Raw genomic sequence first — 16530 nt, forward strand, 5'->3', positions numbered from 1 at the left:
CTACCCTGGGGATGGATGGCATAGGCAGGGAGCTGGGCAAACTCCAAGGCCCTTTCTGGCTTTCCTGGGAAGAGGGTCCCCTGAGACAGTTACAGGCTCACTCCTCGGTCCCTGCAGGTATTATTAATTGTGCAACAGGCAATGCTTAGAGACAACCTAAGCAAGCAGGTTGCCTCAGTGGCATTTCTGTGTCTGCTCTCCCACCCCAGGCTGGGCACCGCATCTTTCTGAGACCCCTGAGGAGGAAGTGACCAACTTCCCTAGCTAGGAGGGGTGCACTTAAGGGTACCAAGCAGAGAAGGTGAAAAAGCCTCTACCCCTGGCAGCCGGTGGGGCTGCCCACCTGGTATGAGGGGAAGGGGACAGCAGTCTTCCCCAATGGAGAAGGTGAGGAAGGCACCTGGGGAAGCCACAGCTGTCCTGAGGCAGAGGATGCACAGGAAGCAGCTTGCCCACTCTCCCTGGGCCCTATGAAAAGAGGACTCTCCCCCGAGGCCCTTATAACCTGGCGTTGTAAACACCCAGGACGCGCCCAGCAGCTGTCCTCTGCCTCCTCTAGTGCAGGACACATCGAAGGAGGCAAGACTGGGCTCTGGATCTGAGAAATGAAACTGGGGGGAAGGGTGTTGCCATGGTGATGGGAGCTGGTTGGAGGCCCTTCCCCCGCAAGGGACGTGAAAATGGGGAAATTGTTCCACCCCTGGAAGCCAGCACTTTAGCCCGCAGTGGGAGCTTGGTAATCAGGTCCTTCCAAATAGGCTGAGACTATTCTAAAGGTACAAGAAATTTGGTGGGGAGCGGCACAGGGGGGCGGGGTGGGGTGGAAGCAAGAGCAGACTGACTGACACAGATGAGAAGCTTCTGTGGGAGTGGAGCCAAGCGTGCTGTATTCACTGGGAACTGACTTCACTAGAATGTCCCTAGCACACCACAGGCACTCAGGGGTGTCTGGATGAGTGAATGAACGAAGGCTACTTTGGGGAAAAGTGAGGCAGGCTAACACAGATAAAGTTGGCTTTGGGGACCCCCACTTGTTGGAGTGAGGTGAACTGTAGAGAACCAGCCACTCGAGTGAGGGAGCAGCTGTGTCTGGATGAGGGAACAGGGCTGGCAGTGTGAGGATTGGCGCCCTGGTCGTGTCCCAGTGGGGGATGGGGCGGGTGCCTATGTTGTGACACTGCCTGGAGTTGAAAGGGCTCTGGCAGGAGAGGGCTGAGACAGGAGGGTGAGCCCCAGATTCAGACACCACCCTCTCCACATGGGTGGTCTGAGTCATAGATGTGAGCCCAGTAAGAGCTCTGCCTCCTGTGGCTGTGGTACCTCCTCCCCCAGCTCTGCCCAGCACAGCCCTTGCCCCAGCCCCTCCCTGAGAGAGCATCTCTAGCTCCTTGCCCTGAAATGCCTCCGAGCTGGGCGTGGAGTGGACACAGAGATGAGAATGTGCTGAAAATGGAAATGACAGCATCCCAGAGGGCCACAGAAAAGCCAAGAGACAGCAGGACAAAAGGACCACCTGGCTTAGAAGGGACAATCATGAGAGAGTATCCTTCTATTCCTTGCCTTTGAGCATCACACTGCCCACAGCCCGGGGCTCTCATAACCTATTTTGCACCACATTCAGTACCCTGTGGCAGCCACATCCCCACTGCAAGAAAGCTGGACTGTTCTTTAGAGAAGTAGAATAGATTTAATCTCTAACTTAGAAATGTCTAGATTAGCTGTGGTCATGGACATCAAGAGACTGGGAGGAGCCTGCCCCCTGAAGGCACCCCGAGGGGCCAGAGGTGCCCTCAGTTCACGGAGGTGGCTGCTGGGATGTTAGCTTTGCGCTCAGCTTCGATGCAGTACTTCTCAGGAAGGCCGGTGGCTCTGCAGGGGAGACACAGGGTGGGTGTCGGGGTGGGCGTGGGGATGCGGATGGTGACCCGGGGGCCTGTACCCCCAACCCTGGTCCCACAATCCACCCCCAAACACATTCCTCTCAATGCTCCAGCCAAGGGGGTCCCAGAGAGCCAGGAAGACCTGTTGGAAGCCCCTTCAGAAACAGCCCATGTGAGCCCTGAGTCAGGAGAGGGCTGTGCCTCTGTCACCATCCCTTCATCCCCGCAGTCCCACACCTGCCCTGCCACCTAGCTGGAGAAGGGGACATGAGCTGGGGAGGAAGGGATTCCAGGGGTCCCGGCGCACCTCAGCTCCTCCAGCTTTTTCTTCTTGATGTCTTCAATGCGCTCACGCCGCTTCTGGGCCTCCTCTTTGAGGCGCCGGCCCTCCTCGAAGGTGGCGATCCGGTCCTGCACCTGCCGCTGCTGGTTCTCCCGCACCTGGCGCCGGAGCTCGTTGGCATGCTGCAAACGCCCCGTGGCCTTTTTCTCCTCCTCCAGCTGCTCCTTTTCAATCTGCTCTCTCTGAGCCCTGGAGGAGGACACGGGTTGTCGGGTTGTCAAAGGGGCTAGGCTGAGCCAGCCCAGCCCAGGAAAAGCTCCTTCAGGGGACACGCTTCAGAGACCATGGCCCTCTTCTTCTGTGGCTCAGAGATCAGCCCCAAAGGCCGCCTCCACGTGTGCGCCAATCCTCCCACCCAGCCAAGCCCGGCTCCCCAGGCATGCGACTCTGTCATAGTCATTCTGAGAAGCACCCCATGCTTGGCTTAACACTCTGCTGTCACTGTTTTGAAATTCTTAATTTTTGAACAAAGGGCTCTACATTCTCATTTTCCACTGGGCCCTGCAAATTTTGTCACTGGCCCGACACTCAGGATTTTGCCCACTGGAAGCTGTCATTCCTCCTCTTCTCTCCTGTAGCAATGCATGACTCCTCTCCAGCTAGTTCTAAGGTATCTTTCTTTCCCTCTCCCTTCCCTCCTTCCTTCCCACTAACAAGAATAATGACATTAACCAAACCAACAAAAGGGATGCTTAACAAGTTCAAAGAAGTGGGAAAGCTGCTGGCTCTCCTTTAGTTACTGGAAGGAGAAGGCACTTGGCCTGTTATCTGTTGGCTCCCTTAACTTGGTTCCAACTCTCCAAATTCCTCTTAGGCGTTTCTTCCACAAGAAAACTTCACGAAGCCTGACATCAGGAGGGAAATGGCTAATGTCGACCAGATACGCCCCGAAAAACTCATGTGCAATGTATTCACATCTCAGAGGAAATGCAGTCCATAAGCCAACTTGAGCTGACATCTTTCTCAATGTAATCAAACGCAAAAACAGAGGGGGAGGCTAAAGCTCAGTGGTAGAGTGTGTGCTTAGCATTCACAAGGTCCTGGGTTCAATCCCCAGTACCTCCACTAATGATAATTAAATAAATAAACCTAATTACACGCCCCTAAAAATAAAACCCAAAATTTTTTAAAACAAAACCAAAATGTAAGATCATCTTAGGCCAGGATCTCACATACTCTCCTCCCTTGGGGTCCCTCACACCCCAACCAAAAACTTCACTTACTCCTTCCCCTCTAGCCATTTCCATGCTCCACCCTGCCTAGGGGCATGGGGTGCCCCTCAGCTCCCAGCAATTCTTTTACACCATACAAGCACCTCCTAAAATTCGATACCTTCTACAGAGCCTTCCCTGTTTATCAGAAGAAAACTGCTGACTTCCTTGCCCCTCTGTGTTTAGACAGCAAATCCCCACCGCTCAGACACTGCCCAGACATATGTGACAACAGGCAGTCTCATCCTTGCCTTGTCAGTATTTCCCTAAATAGAGAACAGTTTTCTATTGTTTCACATTCTGTGAAACTGGGTGGATATGGGGGACCTGTATGTGTCCCCAGGGAGCCCCTGGGGTGGCAGCCAGTGGAAAATCTGAATGGGGAAGAGCCTGGTCTTAGAGCTGAGATCTGAAGCCTGGCTGCAGGACAGTCATCAAGGAGCGTTCAAAAACTCCTGATGCCCAGGCCCCTCCCCAGACCAGTTAAATGCGACTCTGTGGAGGTGGAGCCTGGGCATGAGCACTTTTGGAAAGCTCCCAGGAATTTCTAAGAACCTCTGTGTAGGGTAGGTCAGCTATCTCTGCTTAGTCAGCATGCTGACGTTAAAGGCGTCCCTCTGTCCAGAAGCAGGAAGTCCATATATAGACATAGAGGAAACCGTGCTGTTGAAGTAGGAAAAGTTGGGTTGCTGGCCAAGGCAGAGATGCTCCTAGCCCTGGAAGACACCCACCACAGCGGTCACGTGGCCCTGGTGACACCAGGTTCAGAGGCTAACCTAGAACAACAGGCAAAATTGAACTTTTCCAAAGGGCTGGGCTAGGTTTGACAGCTGACTAGTGCCTATGCTTCAGGCAAGCAAAGCAAAGAAGGGACAAATGGGTCAGTGGCAGGAGTTGGGATTTCATTTCTTTCCATTAACATTTGCTAGCGATTGCTAAGGGCAGCTCAGATGCCCAGGGCATAGAGGCGGGGAGGGCAGACATCTGGAAGGCAATCTGGAGCCCTGGGGCAGAATCTCTGGGCTCATTAAGGAAGCTACCCTCCTCACCAGGTATCCACGGACCATGACGTGACCCTTGAGGGCAGGGAAAGCTACAGAACCACAGGGCATCGCAGGCAGTAGGAGGAGGCTAGGGACCCACAGCCCAGTAAAAGACGAGGAAGTTGGCTCTGGCAAGGATGGAGATTCCTATAGATCTGCTCTGCCTCTGCCCAGGGACCAGGGGCCTCGCCTGGCATGCAACTAACCGGGGCAGTACCAAGAAGAAGGACATGTAGACCAAGAGGGCTTTACTTATCTGAGCATAAGTTCTGTATCCCCCTCCCCCAATTTAATTTTTGTTTGGCTTGTTTCCTTTTTTAAAAATTCTGATCTTAGACTGGAGGAGAGGGGAGTGCTCAGTGGTAGAGCATGTGCCTAGCATGAATGAGGTCCTGGGTTCAATTCCCAGTACCTCCATTAAATTAGTAAAAAAAAAAAAATTAATTAATAAAACCTAATCATACTCCTCCTCAAAAATAAAATAAAATAAAATAAAATAAAATAAAATAAAATAAAATAAAATAAAATAAAATAAAATAAAATAAAATAAGAAAAAATTCTGATCTTATAGAGTCTGGACCAGAACAAGAAAAGAGTTGTTTCCAGTTAGGCCAGAACAGTTAGAGCCAGGAGAACACCCCAGGGGCCAGGTCTCGTGGTGGCAGATTTGACTGGTAGAGAGTCGAGCAGCTGAGCCTGCAGACTGCTTTGGGGGAGGAGGAGGGAGACAGAGAGAGTGAGAAATGTGAACACTCAGCTTCCACTTATGTGTCGGAATTATCACTGCACAAACAGAGAGAACAAAAATACAAGGATAAAAAGCTGGCAGGACAGGAAAGATGGATATGTATAGGTGAGGTCCATCCAAATATGAAACTCTGACATCCTTCCTATACGAAGGGGCAAGAACGGGGTTTTATTCATCTCGACTATCTCCCATTGTATCCAGCCAGAGCCTTCAATTCATGTGCTTCATACATATTTGTCAAATGAATGGCAAAGACCTCACTCAGAGCCCTGCTCCAATGACTCACAACTCTTAGTGTCTGAAGATCTTCTCTCCATCTCTCCTCAACTTCCCCTGCTGCAGTTTCAGCCCAGACTCACAAGGGAACGTGGGAGCAGCGGAGGGCAGAAGGGACCAGATTGATACCTTTAGTTACACCTCCGATGCTGCCGGATAAATAATCCCCCAAATCCCCAGTTTCTTGCACACTCCAGGTGCTATTTTCCAATTCTTGAATAAAATTCTTGGCTCAAATGTCTTTGAAATAGTTCAGTCAGCCATCAAGTAGAATGACCCCTCAGCCCATCAAGATGGGTGTGTGTCTGTCTGTGTCCGAGCCAGGAAGCTCCTCCCCTCGCAGTATGACCATCCCAATCACAGCACCAAGAAAGCAAGCCAAGGTTCCCAGCCCCTCCTACCGAAGAATCCTCTCGAACTCATCCCGGTCCCGTTGCACCTGGACGGCCAAGGCGTGCTCCTTGAAGGCCACCTGCTCCAGCCGGCTCTTCCGCAGTTTGGCCTCCGTTTCCATCTTCTTCTGCGCGTTTTCCTTCTCCTTTCTGCGCCACTCTCTGTCTGCAACCTCCTGGTTGCGCTTGGCCCGCAAGGCATCCTGGAAAAGGGAGGGTGGGGAGACCAGGGAGGGTGCAAAATAACCTCAGGTCCCTTTAGGAAGACACCCACTTCAAACTTGGACACAGCCTGCTTTGAGAAGCCCCGTGAATTTCTCTAGCTGCAAGGTCATTCTAGGAAAGAATAAACAGAATCCTGTCTTAGAACTTTCAGGTCAGGAGATACCCCCAAGGGGGTCCTCTAGTCTCCCCGCCACCCCCCATCCCAGCCCGCTCATCCCTCCTTTCTTTCCCTATACCTCAGACACCTCCAGGCGGTCTTGAGACTGCTTCTAATTTTAAAAACTGCTAATGGTGGAGATCCCACAGTTTCCTCCGGTGACACCTTTCAATGGTTTGCTAAGGTTGAAAGTTCTTTCTGTGGTTCTCTTGGACCATGTGCAGGAATGCAGTGTTTGAGCCCTGCTGCCACGGGCACTGGGAGCAGGCTTGCCCCTCCATCCTCAGACCCCTGAAGTTGAGAGAACTTGCACCCTCTCTTCCATATCCCTACCCTCGTGGCCATTTTATGGGCTGGTAAAGGAGTAGTTAAGGGGTTGGGAGAGGCCAAGGGGAGAGACACCAAATAGGTACCTGCTCGGCCTGGTAGTCCTGGGCCTTCTCCTGCAAGGCCCTCAGGCGGGCAATCTCCTTCTCCTTCTCCCTCCGGATTCTCTCCTGTTCAGCCTCAAACTCTGCCTCTCGAGCCTGCCAGGAAGAAAGGGCCTTAGAGAACAGCTCCCGTTGCCCCAGACTTGCAGAGAAACAGGTATCTCCCTACCCCTTCCTGACTCCTTCTAAGGGAGGGCAAGATGGCTAGTAATGCGTGGACGTAAAACCAATCAGCGTTTGCAGAGCGCTTCCTTGTCTACAAAATGCCTTCTCCTGCACTATCCCGGGGGGTCCTCACAACACCTCATGAGACGGGCATTTCAGATGAAGAAATTGAGGTTTATAGAATTCAAGGGTCCTGTCCAAGACTGCACAGCCAGTAAACCACCAGGTGGATTTGAACGCAGGTATCCTGAGCCCAGCCTTCATGCTCTGTCTGCTACTTCACAGTTTCCAAGTTGCAAGGCCACTGGGCCAAGTTTCTAGAAGGAGCAACTGTGGCTCCCTGCCTGTTCTTGTAAAGTGCAGCAGGTGGAGGTTATCTCATTAGTCCCTGGGCAAATGGCCAACCACACGACTTGCGGTCCGCCAGTGGCTGGGAGATACCTAAGGGATGAACCATGAAAATTAGCTCGCTTTGCCACTTCTCAGAAAGATCAGACATATCCCTAAAAGCTTCCCACTCAGCTTCTTAACTACCATTCTTGACTAGTTATAGGACTAATGGCTTAGGTTGGATGGAAATGTGATCGTCCCATAAAGAATTTTCCTTCCCCTTGTCCTCCCTGTCCAGACTTCTGTGCAGCCCAGTGAGTTATCGGCTTGTGAGCTGTGCGCTGCTGGCTGCGTGTCAGGCTGGTGTCTCTGTTTCACCTTGCCCTAGATGGTAGGGCAGGGAACTCTGGAGGCTTCCACAGTCAATCTCTGCCTTTAGCTCTAAAGGGGCGGCGCTGGCTGCAAGACCAGTGACCACCGTGAGGTCAGGGAAGCCTTGTGATGTATTTGGATACTTACGGTGGGCTATGGGCACGCCCAAGTGCCCGATCCCTTTGCCAGTCTCCAGCCTCTCCCAGCTTCCCCTGCCAGTGGCCTTTCCACGTATAAAGACCGGACAGATTCCTCTCCTGCTCAGTCCTCATCATTCCACACTTCCAGCTCTGCCCAAGGTCCAAGTCATCCCCCCAAACTGCTCTTGACTCTCCATCATCTCACCACCTCATTTCCCATCATGACCACCCCCGACTCTTGGCTGCAGTCAGCCACCTGTTCACCAGCTCCTACACGTGATTGGCTTACTATCACCACCTTCACTCATGCAGGGAAACAGTTGCTGAGGTCCACAGGATGTACCTGCATTATGCTAGGTACATTCCGCCTAGTCTGATACTGGACACACATTGAAGCTTTCAGGATCTTTTCAATCAGTCAGTGACTAGGTTCACAAGGTCACTGTAACAATTAGATGAGACCACATGTGTAAAGCACTTAGCACAGAGCCCGTGCACAGACTAAGCACCCGATAAATGGTGGTTGTGTGATCTTTCTTGTGCACGAACCACCTACCCCGCCCCCCCCATCTTGCGTTCTCACTCCGTTGCCTGAAGATCCAATGAGAAAGCCAAAGCCAGTAAATAAGCTTTGTTGAGCTACGTTCTCTGTGGTTTGCATTTGGAGTAGCTAGGTACATCAAGTGTGCCTTTTTCAGTTGTACCCACACCCCCCGCTGCCCGTCATTAAGACTCCTGATCACAGAGGAGTGTGGTGTGCCCTCCATCATCACAGAGCCGCAGAACTAGCAGGGGAGACAGGACCCACACGTGAAGAGCTGAGTCCTTCCTTCTCTTCTTACACAAATCCATGTCCCTCCATCTAAACCTTGCCTCAAAGCTTTTCTCTGCCCTCCATTACTCACAGGCCCCAGTCATGCCATTGCTGTCCTCAGTCTTGCCCCAGAATAAGTCCATACATTCGTGAGGTACATCTCCCTGTAACCACTGGTGGGTGTTGCTGTCTGTTCCATGGTGCGTTTGTTCTGATAGGTTCTACGGGGCAGGGGAGGCCAGGGGTGTGGGGAGGAGGCTCTATTTTCTGAGTCTAGTACCCAGTACAGAATGCCCAATATAGGCATTTTCACAAAAAAATTTACGGGGCAGCCGACTCATGATTCCTGGGGTATAATTATCCAGGTCATGAGGAATCCACAAAATCTTTCACCACTAGTTTTAATTTTCTTCCCTGCCTGCACCTGACCCTCACCCCAACTTCTTTTTTATATTTCAATATGCATGGCTTCTTTCCTGGACGTTTCCAAAACCAACTTCTAATCAAAGGTGTTAACAAGGATAATCACACCCTGGGTGGGGTGTCCTTTCCAGGCTACTCTCTGTTAATGGACATGGGGACTGGCCAAGTTGAAGGGAAAAAGAAGCCAGGCCCTTGAACTAAGGACGTGAATGTTGGAGTGATGACATGGCTCCCTCTCGAATTCCCTTCGTTCTCAGGCCTGCCTCTCCCCGAGACAGACATTCCATTCCTGCTCAGAAACCCCAGGCCTCAGAAAGCAGGTCCCTACCATCTTCTTTCTGGTGAACTCCATGACCATCTGGTCCGCCAGCTTCTCCTGAGCCAGCAGCTCTGCCTTCTGCTTCTGGTTTTCCTCATTGATGCGTTTGATCTCAGCCTGCATCTTCAGCTTTTGCTGGTGCCTTCGTTCCAAGTCCTGCCACCAAAGGGAGACAGCCTCAGATTAGAAGGGAAAAGACCGAAAGACACTGACCTATCAGGATGGAGAGACACAGAGAGGTGGGGAGAGAGGGGCACTGTCTGCGACCTCACTCCCTTTGTTAAAGCTGTTCTTTCAGGGGTCATCGACAACCTCTTCCAGCCAAAAGGCCCTCTGCAGTCTTCATCCAACTTGACTTCACAGCAGCCCCCAACACTGTTGGTCTCTGCATTCTCCCAGGAAGTGGAGGTTCTTAAAATTCCACTCAGTTTCTCCCACATACCTTTCCTCCTGCCTTCAATTTCCTTCTCCTATTCACACCCAAACTTTCAGCCACTGTTCAGTAGTAATGATTAAAATAATATTGTCCTAATTCAGTATTTTCTATTCACAGGACGCTTGGTATAACCTACCTAGAAATTTAAATGCCGCCCCCAAATCCTGAAAGGTAGACCTTGTTATCTTTCTCATGCAAATGGAAAAACCGGGGCCCAGGGTTTAAATAAGTGACTTGCCCAGGGCCATACAGCTAATAAACTTCAGAGCCAGGATTTTGGAACCCACTCTGTCTAAATTAAAGATCCAGTCTTCCCTGGAACTCTTACTTGGTTGGCCCAGGTTTTAATTCTCTCTGCATTTCTGAATTTCCTTTGCACTTAAGATGGTGCCGCAGCTCCCAGCCCCGGGGATTTGATTATACGCTGCCTTATAGGTGCCATTCACTTCCAGTGTGTTTATTCTGTCCCAGACAGAGGACGGGGACCATGTGTCACACTTCTCTTCCCCAGCAACACCGAGCCCACTGAGTGGGAAACAGCTCCATAAACTACGCCAATAAACTAATACTAAGTGAGGCAGTGAAGAGGGGACCAAAGTAAGTGGCAAATGAGAAAGAGAAAAAAATCTCAGAGTACAACGCAATGAGCGATGGAGATCAGAGTCCCCTTGTCACCCTGAGTGACAAGATCACTTCTAAGGGACGAGCCTCTGCCTTGCCCAGCCCTGAGACTTTGAAAGCGCCCAGTGATCAGACTGCTTCTAAGCCCGAGCACGTCCTCGGGTCCCAGTGCCGAGGGGCACTGGGATCTTGTGCAGTGCCTCCCTATCCTCTCTGATCAAACTTGGACCCTTGGCTTCAGACGCTTCTACCCATCAACTCAACCCACTTTCCACACTGCTCCCGGCGCCTTCCATTTCTTCAAAGACTGGCCTTTCGGCTCCTCCTCTGCCCAGCTTCTGTCCAGACTCATCCAAGGCAACTCTGCTGGCCCTCCCCAAGCCTGGCTCACTCCTTCCTCCAGGAAGCCTCCTGAACCAGACCAGCACAGCACTGTCTGCCGCCTGCCAGGTCCACGTGGTGCCTACCTTACAGCCACCAGCATTCCCTCACTCTCCACGTCCCTCCCTCCTTGCTCACTCCACATTGCCCTCTTTTTTCCCTTCCCATTTTCTTCGTTTCCTTCCCACCTTCTTCCCACCAGTTTCAGACCTGCCATTGGTACCCCGCACGGTATTTGATCCCACTTACCTTCAAAGCTAGAAAAGCTGCTGACTTCTGATCTATGACATATAGAAATATATATTTATTTACCTTGCTTAATTATTTACTTTTTGGCTTCCTCTTTTTGTGGGTTCATTTCATTTCCAAGAAACCATAGGACTTTCCCTGTTTCTCATCTTTGAAGCCATCACAAAGCAGCCCCCGATCAACTTCCTTCACTCTCTCCATCTCGCCAGCAGGTGGGAAAAACTGTCCTGGCACCGTCCTGAGCTGCTAAGGCAGTTCTAAGCTAGGGAGACACACGTTTCTACCTTCAAATTGCCTCATAATACTTCCTGGGGACTCAGGGAGCGCCTAGAAGGACAGTAAAAGGATGATGACACACCACCAGAGTAATGGTCTTGACTCAGTGACACCTGGAACTTTCTCAGCAAGCCCACCAATTTCCCATTGCACACAATCTAGTCCGATTTTCCAGTCTTCTGTGTGTTTACCCCATACCTTTCTTTCCTGGCCTGTTCCCCCATCCCCAGAGCCAGGAGTCTGGCCGGGTCTCAGCTGTCTTCTTGGCCCTGTTGGTTCCCTTCCCAAGCAATTCACAAGGCTGCATGCCCCCTCGTCTTCCTTAACCATCTTAGTGATCTTCCTCCCACTCCTCACACAAATCCTCACACTGCAGATGCTCTGAGAAGCCTTCATAATTACAAGGTCACCCATGGGGTCCTTCAGGGCCCCCTGTCACTCACCACCATCAGATGCACTGGGAGATAACAACTCAGTCATCCCCAAACATGGGGGAGGAGGAGAAAAATAAAAGAGTAAGTGTTCCACAAGTTAAATGGCACCATAAGGAAGTATTCAGACAAATCAGAATGTGGGACAGTTTTCAAGTCAACTGGCCTAGATGCTTCAAAATATCGGTGTTCTAAAAATGAAGGAAGGAAGGAATGAGGGAACTCTTCTAGATCAAACTAGACCTAAGAGACTTCAAGGAGGAGGGTGTAGCTCAGTGACAGAGCACATGCTTAGCATGCACGAGGTCCCGGGTTTGATCCCCAGTACTGCCATTAAAAATAGATAGATAAATAAACCTAATTACCTCCCCCCACCAAACAAACAACAAAAAAGAGGCTTCAGTGAATGCCATGTGTGAACCTGGATTAAATCTTGGTTTGGAAGAAAGAAAGCAACTGAAAATACATTTTTAGGACAGCTGTGTAAATTTGAATGTAGATTAAATATTAAATGATACTGTAGAATTGTTGGATTCGAAATATTGACGGGGGGATGTGAAAATGATATTGTTTACATGTACAAGAATGTCTTTGTTCCTCAGAGATACAGGCTGAAGCATTTACTAGCAAAGTGTCCAGATACCTGCAACTTACTTTCAGATAGTTTAACAATAACAAAATACGTATAGACATCTACAAGAGACAGGCAACCCAGGCAGATCACCAAACATTAAATCTGGGGGAAGCACTGAGGGGTGGTACAGTTCTTCCAACTTGACTGTGTGTGTAAAATTTTTCAACAGTAAAACATTGAGGGGAAAAAAGAAAAAATGCTCCAAACACTTGCCAGGTACCTCACTGTGTCGGGGGTTTTGTATGTTGCAACAGATCAGATAAGGAAATAGTAGAGGATTTTTTTAAGTCTACTTGGTTTGGGCAAGTATGCATGTCATCATTTCTTTTGCAATGGATATGCCTACTCATTTGATTTAGGCTAACAGGAAAAAAAAGGGTTTGGCTCCTGAACACAATGAATGACACTGGGATTCTATGCACTTTGGATGAAGTAAGAGCAGGGAGCCTGGAACTAAGACGCTGCTACTATTCATCTACAAAGTGTGTGATATCCCAGATAACTGAGGGACGACTATAAAGCATCCTTAGGTTTATTTGTGCAAAGCATGCAGCCATATATTTCCTTTATGTGTCCATTCTCATCGATATGTCAGTCCTGGACCCTCAAGTCTCAGAACGGCAGGGACAGTATCCAAATCACTGCTCATCCCCCAGCATGGCACCACAGCCAAATAAACGTTTAATGTGGTAATAAAAAGTTGATGGTGAAGATGTGAAACGAGCACGTGCCTGACAGAAAATCGGCCCACTCCCTCAAACCCCACAGTCTTGGAGGGCTTTGTTGCTGTTGCAGATGGAACTTGGAATTTATCTTTGCAGCACTGTTACCCTTAGGTCCTCCTCTTGGAGCTGCTCCAGATACTCCAGCATCTGCTCCTTCTCCTGCTCCCGCTGCTCGGCAAGCAGCGATCGCTCCTCCTGGTTCTTTTCCATCTGTTCCACAATGTACTGTCTTCCTCTGGGAGGAAACAGGGCCACAGTGTCTTAGAAACCAAGGGTCCATGTGTCTCGGCTCTAACCTCCACCCAAATAACCCCCAGGATGGGAAGAACAATGTGACAGGTGCTCTGTCAATGTCACTATGCTTTGTGAGCTCAGACCAAAGTCCCTCCCCGGAGTCCTGGCAGGTCAGTTCTCTCTTTTCCAAGCTCCTGATTCTGGGGCTTACCTTTCTTGAGATTCCCTTCCTCCATTTGCCCAAGAGTGCACCCACATCATAATACACCTCCTCTCTTCCAGCGTGTAAGAGCTTCTGAAATCCTCCCATCTCCCAAGCATTCCCAGAGTAATCGAAGGGAGCTACCTTCCCAAGCTGGCTTCACAGAGTTAAAAAGCCCACGGCTTCTCCCTTCTCCAGTGCATCTGCTATCACCCAATGCACCTCGTCTTCCCAATCCATCTCCCACCCCTACTCCTCCTTATGTCCAATCTTCTATTTTAAGATCGTCAGCTGTTGGTGGACAAGGCTGAGTCTGACGAAGTCTCTCCACCCAGCAGTGCCCTAGCTCAACTGTAAAAAGCAGAGAAACCAGTGTTGTCAGGGACTCCGTGTGTGTTATTGGGATGTCAGCAAACTTGTGAGCATCCAGACCCCATTATGACTAAAGGCTGGGAGGATGAGAGAAGACACGGATTAGGATAAGAAGCTACAGGAAGGAGGAGGAGATTCACATTCAGATGGAGCTCTTGAATGGCTTCATGACTCCAGATGAAATAAGCAGGAGTAATGAGTAAAAGAGTTACACAGAAGCAGGTTTAGACTCCGTATAAGGCCCAGGCCAAATCATCAGAGCTGCTAATGAGGCAGAGATTTTCCCTTCATTGGAACTATATACGCAAAAGATGAAAAGCCACTTGGTCATTCAATAAACTTTTATTGGGAGGCAACTACAGTCTACCAGGTACCTAATAGAAGTACAGAGGTGAATGGTACGTGAGAACAGAATACAGATGGCGAGAGAGAACCGCCATCCAGGGGTACAAGGGCTGTTTAGAGAGGGAATTCTTGCATTATATGGTTGGTGTTCTAAATCTAGGACACTATGATCCTGTAATTTACCTGCTTTGGGACTCGTCCTTTCTGCAAAATGAAGGGGACTGACTCTATTTGTTCTAACATGTATTAAGCACCTGCTACAGTCCAAATACTCTGCAAGGCCCAGAAGCTACAGAAATGAGTAAGACAGGGACCCTGCGCACACGGCCTGGAGGGGGTCAGAGAGCCACAGGGCCAGGAGGGATATGCTTGCGTATAAATACAGTGTGTGGGGGGGGGTCCCAGAAGGGAGCCACTGAGCCTGCTTGGTGACCCTAGGGAGGTTTTGCAGGAGAGGTGACAGCAAAGCTACGCAATAAGGAAGAGAAGGCGCTGTCCAGGGGAAAAAGGAAAGAGAGGGGTATTCAAAGCCAAGGGAACAACAGAAGTCATGAATTTGTAATGCGACCTGGCATGTTGGAGGAATGGAGAAAAGCCTCCTTAAATGGGTGGCAGGAAATGGTGCAAAACGAGGCCAAATTGGGGCCAGACTGTGAAGCGCTTGTTATGATCTTGGAAATAAGCTTTAAGAACTTCTGTGGTTCTATGAATCCCTCCATAAAGGTTTTGAGATAATCATGGATGATGATAATGACTATTTCTCATGTCTTCCCTATTTGCAAGGCTATGTGGACCTAACGATCCACGGAAATGACCCAGAGGAGGAGATGCCAGACCACCTCTTTACCGGATTCTCTCCTCCTTCCTCTTCCTGTCCAGCTCCTCCTGCCTTTGAATAGATTTCTGCCGCTCCACCTCCATCATCTGATCCAACCGCTTCTCCTCTGCGTCGAGTTCTTTTTGGATCAGCTGCTTCTCCAGAATTTGGGCATCCCGGATGGCATGGCACTTGGCGTTGAGGATGATCTGAGGGATGAAAATGAAAGTGTGGCACTAGGTCTGAGAGTAAGGATGGGGAGGGAGGGGCCTTGTGGGTGTGGAAGTTGGAGGGGTGAGAAAGGGAAGCAGAATCTTACAGAGTGCACTCGCTGGCCCAGAAAAGCAACAGCGTCTTTCAGGGTACTAGGTCTTCGTGTCTCAGAGGTCGTGGGTTGCTCTTTGGGAACATGATGAAAGCTATGGGTCTTCACCATAAAATTCACTTACATCTACACACACAAAGTTTCCATTAAACTTCAGAGGTCCATGGTCCCCTTTAGAGACCCATGAACCCCAAGTTAAGTCCCCCTGTTCTCCTCCTCAGGGAAACAAACATTCTTGCAGAGGCCAAGCCACTAGATTTTTAAGCTGAAAGAGCCCAACATGACACATAAAGGAGTGAAAAACCATGAGCCATCAATAAGAACTGTGAAATAAAAGCTTTGGAAAATAAAAGGAAGCGTAAGTAGAGAAGATTTACCTGAGAGACAGAAACTGGAGATGAAGGGGCTGGGGAGTCAGCATTTTTCATTTGGCTGGGATGTGACCCACATGCAAATGAGTAACACAATAGCATTCAAATGAGCCTCCTGTCTTTCCGCTCTCTGCTCAAGGAAGCACTATGAGCACAACAAAAAGAACCCAATTGCCTGGACCACCATACGTCATGGCCAGAATTGAACTAGCGGGATAGTGATACAAGTAATATCCTTACCTGTATTTATCAATCCCTAGCACGCAAAGCCTCTCCCATGCATTAGCTTATTTAATCCTGCTGATAATTCTGCTAAGTACTTTCACTGCCCTCATTTTACAAACGGAGACAGTGAGGCTCAGGGAGGGCCAGTGATGTGCTGAAGGTCACACAGCTAGCACGTGGCAAAACCAGTCCTCCCTCTGATTACAGCAACCACGTGGCAGGTGCAGCTCTCCCCCACCATCTCCACCCTTACCCCCCATCCCAGGCCCCTCGCTTTCACCCGGCCACCCCATCTCTATCCGGAGCCCGGGCTGCCCCGGGGTGTGAACAGGAGGTAAGAGGAGGGCGGGAGAACAGAGGGCCCACCTTGCTCACGTCCTTTAGCTCCTCCTCCTGCTCCATCCGCAGCTGGGTGGCTCTCTGCAGCAGGTTCTGGGCCCTCTCCTTGGCCACCTCCTCCAGGTCACTGAGCTTCTTGTTGTTCCTCCAGACCATCTCCTTCTGTTTCATGATCTTCTTGCGTGTGGTCACCGCGTCCTACGGGAGCCAAGTTGGGACCGGTGGGGGGATTATCCCCTGAGCTCTTCACCCTGGACGCTCGCCGGGCTGCCACGGGT

General features: G+C 50.2%; 1 protein-coding gene across 2 annotated transcripts in view; it reads right to left on the reverse strand.

Annotated features, from left to right (window-relative positions):
• Positions 1-1664: 1664 nt before the first annotated feature.
• CFAP45 (cilia and flagella associated protein 45) overlaps positions 1665-16530 on the reverse strand; it is a 30889-nt gene continuing 16023 nt past the window's right edge. For both annotated transcript variants that reach the window (XM_074349665.1, XM_010955623.3), the window contains exons 5-12: positions 16280-16450; positions 15023-15201; positions 13128-13257; positions 9279-9425; positions 6689-6802; positions 5903-6096; positions 2188-2412; positions 1665-1869 (exon numbers count right to left, since the gene is read on the reverse strand). In XM_074349665.1, the coding sequence (XP_074205766.1) occupies positions 1791-1869; positions 2188-2412; positions 5903-6096; positions 6689-6802; positions 9279-9425; positions 13128-13257; positions 15023-15201; positions 16280-16450 (1239 nt within the window). In that variant the 3' untranslated portion in view covers positions 1665-1790. The remainder of the gene's footprint in view (positions 1870-2187; positions 2413-5902; positions 6097-6688; positions 6803-9278; positions 9426-13127; positions 13258-15022; positions 15202-16279; positions 16451-16530) is intronic.

The sequence above is a fragment of the Camelus bactrianus genome, chromosome 21 (genome assembly GCF_048773025.1).
Source record: "Camelus bactrianus isolate YW-2024 breed Bactrian camel chromosome 21, ASM4877302v1, whole genome shotgun sequence".
In the NCBI taxonomy this organism is placed as follows: Eukaryota; Metazoa; Chordata; class Mammalia; order Artiodactyla; family Camelidae; genus Camelus; species Camelus bactrianus.